At 44.0% G+C, this 6,523-nt stretch overlaps 1 protein-coding gene across 1 annotated transcript; it reads right to left on the bottom strand.

The window, feature by feature from the left end:
- Positions 1–360: 360 nt before the first annotated feature.
- Positions 361–4,990, bottom strand: LOC139471650 (uncharacterized). The gene is made up of 4 exons (XM_071254071.1): positions 4,906–4,990; positions 3,214–3,297; positions 1,068–1,322; positions 361–983 (listed from the first exon to the last, which is right to left on the bottom strand). The coding sequence occupies exons 1-4, from the start codon at positions 4,988–4,990 to the stop codon at positions 361–363; spliced, it is 1,047 nt and encodes a 348-aa protein (XP_071110172.1).
- Positions 4,991–6,523: the final 1,533 nt, after the last annotated feature.

Below are 6,523 nucleotides of genomic sequence, written 5' to 3'. Positions count from 1 at the left end.
TTCTTTTATTTCATGAAAGATGCATTTTAATGGATCTGTATGTTCAACGCCGGAAAAGACCATCTGCAAAAAATAAAACAACATTTTTAATACAATTTATAATTTTATCATCATTGTAAATTCGGGAAGGCGCCGCAATTAGCTTGCAGGCGCGCCAGAAACCCGGGATGGGTTAGAATTCAATACTCGCCCTCATTCAGTTTCTAGGTATTGTCACTCACGCTCGCTGGCTCTAACGCCCGCCCCCTCCCTCACTCCCTCCCTCACTCCCTCCCTCCCTCACTCACTCACTCACTCACTCACTCACTCACTCACTCACTCACTCTCTGTGTTGGATAATTACCAATTAAACCTTTGCAGCTAGCCGAAGAAGCCAAAACTCCTGACGGGGTCATTTTTATCACTGCTGGTCTTTGCACCTCCCTTTCCGGACTCTTCCATTCCGCTTAAAAAACTGCTAAACATTCCAGACATCCCACCTCCCATTCCGGACATCCCACCTCCCATTCCGGACATCCCACCTCCCATTCCGGACATCCCGCCTCCCATTCCGGACACCCCGCCTCCCATTCCGCTATACATTCCGGAAATTCCAGACTTCCCGCTCGAAATCCTTGACTCTCCGCCACCCATTTCGGACATCCCACCTCCCATTCCGGACATCCCACCTCCCATTCCGCTATACATTCCGGAAATTCCAGACTTCCCGCTCGAAATCCTAGACTTTCCGCCACCCATTTCGGACATCCCACTTCCCATTCCGGATATCCCACCTCCCATTCCGCTAAACATTCCGGAAATTCCAGACTTCCCGCTCGAAATCCTAGACTTTCCGCCACCCATTCCGGACATCATGCCTCCCATTCTGGACATCCCGCCTCCCATTCCGGACATCCCACCTCCCATTCCGCTAAACATTCCGGAAATTCCAGACATCCCGCTCGAAATCCTTGACTTTCCGCCACCCATTCCGGACATCCCGCCTCCCATTCCGGACATTTTACCTCCAATTCCGCTATACATTCCGGAAATTCCAGACTTCCCGCTCAAAATCCTAGACTTTCCGCCACCCATTCCGGACATCCCACCTCCCATTCCGGACATCCCACCTCCCATTCCGCTATACATTCCGGAAATTCCAGCCTTCCCACTCGAAATCCCAGACTTTCCGCCCCCTATTCCGGACATCTCGCCTCCCATTCCTGACATTGCCCCTATTCCCCGTGATCCAGTCTTTCCGACATGTTTTTCAAATATGTCGGCCCCCGGGACGTTCTTGCTTGTGTCCGTGCTGGTCATTGACCTGGTCAGGTCGACTCCATCTGGAAAATGGGAATTGGTGTTACTTCTACAGGTTTATAATATGTATTCTTACTTATTTTTGACAAACCAACATTTAAATTGCAATATACTGTAATGGTCATAATAGTCTAAAAGGTGATCTCCTCGAAGCATAAGAATATGGTTTAACGAGGTCTGCTTTTATGAGGATGCGCATATGATGCAGACATCTTATACCCCGTAATTTGTCAAGAGTTGCATCCCTTAGCTGTGCCAGGATTTCGATTATGGTTTAACGATTACTATCTGTATTTTTTCAGCACCATGCCCATCCCCGCAGTGATAAACATCGAGATTTTGCGCCAGTGTATTTTTTCTTTCCTACGCATTAAGCTGATGCGCCGCAATATCACTGAAGTACTGTTCAAAGTGGCGTAAAATGAACCTCATACATTCACACCGTATTTAACCAGGTCCAACATATTTTAGATTTTGTATCCGTTTTTGTATTATGAGAATATCTCATACTTTGCATGACGCGAGGTTAACATCGTCTATAGTTTCTTCCTTCCTTTATTATTATTTATTATAATTATTATATACAGATTAACATAAATAAATACAGCAAATTGGACTGGGCACAGTCAGGCTGATGGGGCTTATCATCAGCTCAGGGCCCTTGCCCCTCTACCCACAGCCCAGGCAGCGAATGGGACTTCACCCAGGAAGTGCTGCCTAGTCAAACCAACCCAGAACTTTTCGGAGAATGTGAAGACTCCCCAACACTGCAGCCTTCTGTACACACAGATTGACAGAAGGGCTGTATTCCTGGCAGCCAACCCGGATACACTGAGAACAATGGCGACTCGGACAACTTGAGACTTGGTTTGCAGACGTGAGTCTGCATATTTGCTATTATTTCCCTGAATCTTGTCAATCATATAAGGGTGTCAAAAGGGACAGAGAATTCAATGATATAAATGATTTCTTTGGATTTATCAAAAAGGGCTGAAAGAGGTTTGTTGGCCTGGATTGACCTGAGGCCGTCTACGGGCTAATTCCAAAGAATTTTGTATTTGTCATTTTCCCTGACGCCTCTACGTATTCTTGGTCGTACCATTGCTGGACCTCTGTGTCAAAACCACAAACATGGCGAAGACGGTAATAATACTCTGCCCGAATTTTTTTTTTGATATGGGCATTCTGGATCTGCACCCCTAAGTACGTATAGGCCTGAACTTCCACGAGATGGTCAATATCTCCTCCCACGTTTCAGATGAAGAATGTTGCATTTGTCAAGACCAAAGGAAAGAAAAGAACTCGACAGTGCATGAGAATCTGTTTCTTAGTGTGGCTCTTCCATTGACAGTTCAAGGCCATCTACGTAAAGGAGTGAGTAAGGGGTGTTGAGGAGGTCCAGGATGATGATTATTATTATATCTATTTTCATATTAATACATTATCTTTACATTAGCCTTTAATATTTCAGCTGCAATACTGTTGCAAGATTGAATAAATGGTATACTTTACAAGCTAAACGAGTGTACGTATTTTACGCTACAGTCAACAATATTCAAACTATATCACGACGGCCACTAAATCGAATCTGTGCCAGAGATTGAAACCATCAGCAACGCCCGACGATCTCGGATGGATGACACGCATTTTGATTACGTGATAAGGACAAGGAAATATATTTGATTGTTAATGAATCAAGAATAATTGTTTGTTAGATTTTAGATAATTTCCCTACATTCATCGTTGCGACCCTAAGAGTATAGATATTATTCATCCTTCCACATGACAACGATTTTAAGATTATAAACAATTATGCTTCATTCATAGTAAGGATTTTAATATATGGTAATTATTCTTCTTTCATGGGAGTACGATTGTAGGCAATTATCTTTATGAAGAGGAATGGAAACGTACTGCTATTCAACTGAGCCATTATTTTCTTATACTCGGGGCTGTCTCTGGGAATTGTCGATCCGTCGGGTCTCTCCAAACTGAACTCTGAGGAGAATACAAACAGTCTTAGGTTCAGTGGTGAGAAAAACAGATCAATAGAAAAATAAGTAAAATTAAAATACAACCAAATATATGTAACTGGCATCATATATTAATCAAAGTTTGATACTGATTATGACACATATCATATTTAAAAAATGCAGTTGGTCTTGTATACACTGGAATCAATCGCCATGAAAACAGACCTTTATGCGGCGTAAAATGGGATCTCAGATATTTGTCTAGCGGTATTGAGCGCTAAGATCGGATTTTAATTTTAACAATCGAATGAAACAAATAATATCAAATCTTGAGCAGTATGAATTATAAACAGAAGATTTCTAACACAATGCAATTCTTTAACCCTCGACAACTACAATCATTCCAAAACTTCCAACCTGTCCCAATTTTGAATTAAGCTATTCACAATACAAAGTACCATATATTTTACATTTTAGTATTAAGCAGCAGAAGGCATTCCAAGGAAGTCAAATGCAGTTTTTCATTTACAAATTTAACATCCAACGCACCCACCCAACACAATCAAAAGCAGTACGTATATTCTTGGATATGGAGTCAATCAACTCGTGGAGATTTGGAAATAACCAATCACCCAACCAATGAAGTTATCCATTGTACGTGTCCCCGAGTCTTCTCCATCAGCTCCACAGTTACTTTTATAGGCACACGTAGAAATGGAGTACTACTGACTTTTATTGATAATATTTTGAAATTACTGTGACGGTAAACTTATTTTCAGCTTCGCGGGTGTTATCGTTTGTTTGTTGTTCAACGCCGCACTCAGCAATATCCGAGCTATATGACGGGGGCCGTAAAATAATCGAGTCTGGACCAGAGAATCCAGTGATTGACATCATGAGCATCGATCCACGCACTTTAGATCGATGACATGCATCAACCAAGTCAGCGAGCCTGACTACCCGATGCCGTTAGTCGCCGTTTACGACAAGCATAGTCGCCTTTTACGGCAAGTATGGGTTGCTGAAGACCTATTCTACCCAAGAATCTTCACGGGTCGCGGGTGTTATTGAGTATGCCAGGAAACGTAAACAAGTGAAACACGTTGTGGTAATTCGAGTAAAAAAACAATTCATAAAAAGGGACCTTTTTGGTCAGATTGCCAATTTGGGGGAAACTATCTTTTTTATCATCTTACACTTGCAAGTTTTCGACTTAAGATAAGTTAACTATCTAAGTATGTATGCATTGTTAAACTGCTTACACAAGACTGGAATTTGGAACTTCAAGACATCGTCTGATTGCAGTGTCCTGCGGTCGTAGTAGGAAGGAGCCAGCTTCACTGCGTAAAATGAGCAAGCTGGTTGCCAATACTGTGAAACATTTGGAGATTTGCCCATTGCATGCAATGAGCAGATAATTGTTTGCACAATGCGTCCATTGTGCAAGATGTATTACCCATGGCATGCATTGGGCAGTTGCACAGATTGGGTGTAACATACTGCGTACACAAGACCGATATTTAAAACTTCAAGAAACATGGTCCTGGATATCAAATACTAAGTGACAACTACAAAAATCAAAATAATCGTGTTATTTATGTCTAAATGGAACCTCAGCAGGATGTCCTCTCACCTGCTCCAGATAGTAACTTGTTGAAGTCAAAAGCAATCCCTTCAGTCGGTTGTCGGGGCCGTGATGCACGCATGCTCGTCCCCATCTCGGCATCAGAATCAGAATCAGACTCGGACTCTGAAAAACAGAACAGAACAAGATGCTTGTTTACAAAAGTGAGTGAGTGAGTGAGTTGGGTTTAACGCCGCCTTCAACAGTATTTCAGTCATATCGCGGCGTGTCAGCTTAATGTGGGAGGAAAGCCCGAAGTGATGCAGGTCTCAGACGTTTACCACCTTCGGTGAAACCCACTAGCACGGTGCTGACAAACCTAGAAACATAATCGGGGCGAATCGGGATTCGAACCCACAATCATAGGTTTCTGGCGTGCCCAAGGGACGCAACTCTGCACAGCGAATCGCGGCGTCTTGGACGACTGGGCCACCCGTGCCCCCGCTTGGTTCAAGACGTCAGGTAAATAATGAATATGGAATCCAGCACCTCGAAATAGGTAATGGGCAAAACCGATATAACATATCAAAGGAACCGTGGAAGGGACAGTTAAACTGTTCAAGTTCCATGCCAAATATTCAGGATAATACGTAAAATAGTTCTGGGGAGACGGATCGTTTAAACATTACATCGGTCGTGAGTTTATTATCCGGAGGAATTATATCATACCGGTGTCATCATATTTGTCAGCTTGTCTCTAAAGGATAAACGGTGTGTTAGTCAGCAAGTCCCATCATGATGCAACGTGTCACTGCAACTCACTTTACGAAACAACGTGTCACTGCACTTCACTTTACGAAACAACGTGTCACCGCACCTCACTTTACGATGCAACGTGTCACCGCACCTCACTTTACGATAAGTCGTGGCACCGCACCTCACTTCACGATACAAAGTATCACCACACCTCACTTTTACGATACGACGTGTCAGCGCACGCCACTTTACTATACGAAGTGTCACTGCACCTCACTTCACGATACAACGTGTCACCGCATCTCACTTTACGATACGACGTGTCACCGCACCTCATTTTACGATACGACGTGTCACCGCACCTCACTTCACGATACGACGTGTCACCGCACCTCATTTTACGATACGACGTGCCACCGCACGTCACTTTACGATACAACGTTTCACCGTACGCCACTTCACGATACAACGTGTCAGCACACGTAACTTTACGATACGACGTGTCACCGCACCTCACTTCACGATACAACGTGTCAGGGCACGTAACTTTACGATACGATGGGTCAGCGCACGCCACTCTACGATACGACGTGCCACCGCACGTCACTTTACGATACAACGTTTCACCGTACGCCACTTCACGATACAACGTGTCAGCACACGTAACTTTACGATACGAAGTGTCACTGCACCTCCCTTCACGATACAACGTGTCAGCGCACGTAACTTTACGATACGATGGGTCAGCGCACGCCACTTTACGATACGACGGGTCAGTGTCACCGCACGTCACAATACGATACAACGGGTCAGTGCACGCCACTTCGGGATACAACAGGTCACGTCACTTCACGAAAGGAAGTGTCGTCGCACGTCACATCAGGATACAACGGGTCACGTCACTTCACGATACAACGGGTCACGTCACTTC

The sequence above is a fragment of the Haliotis cracherodii genome, unplaced genomic scaffold, assembly GCF_022045235.1.
Source record: "Haliotis cracherodii isolate W230 unplaced genomic scaffold, xgHalCrac1.p SCAF_23, whole genome shotgun sequence".
NCBI classification, from domain to species: Eukaryota; Metazoa; Mollusca; class Gastropoda; order Lepetellida; family Haliotidae; genus Haliotis; species Haliotis cracherodii.
The sequence above is the reverse complement of the archived record's forward strand: the minus strand, read 5'-3'. Positions and strand labels throughout refer to the sequence as shown.

Excerpts from the sequence above, each read along its gene's own strand:
- LOC139471650 (XM_071254071.1), bottom strand. The coding sequence starts at position 4,990 with ATGGGGACGAGCATGCGTGCATCACGGCCCCGACAACCGACTGAAGGG. Across the intron at positions 3,298-4,905 it reads CAAGTTACTATCTGGAGCAG|AGTTCAGTTTGGAGAGACCC; the intron begins GTGAGAGGACAT and ends TATTCTCCTCAG. Across the intron at positions 1,323-3,213 it reads AATGGCTCAGTTGAATAGCA|ATGGAGTCGACCTGACCAGG; the intron begins GTACGTTTCCAT and ends CCCATTTTCCAG.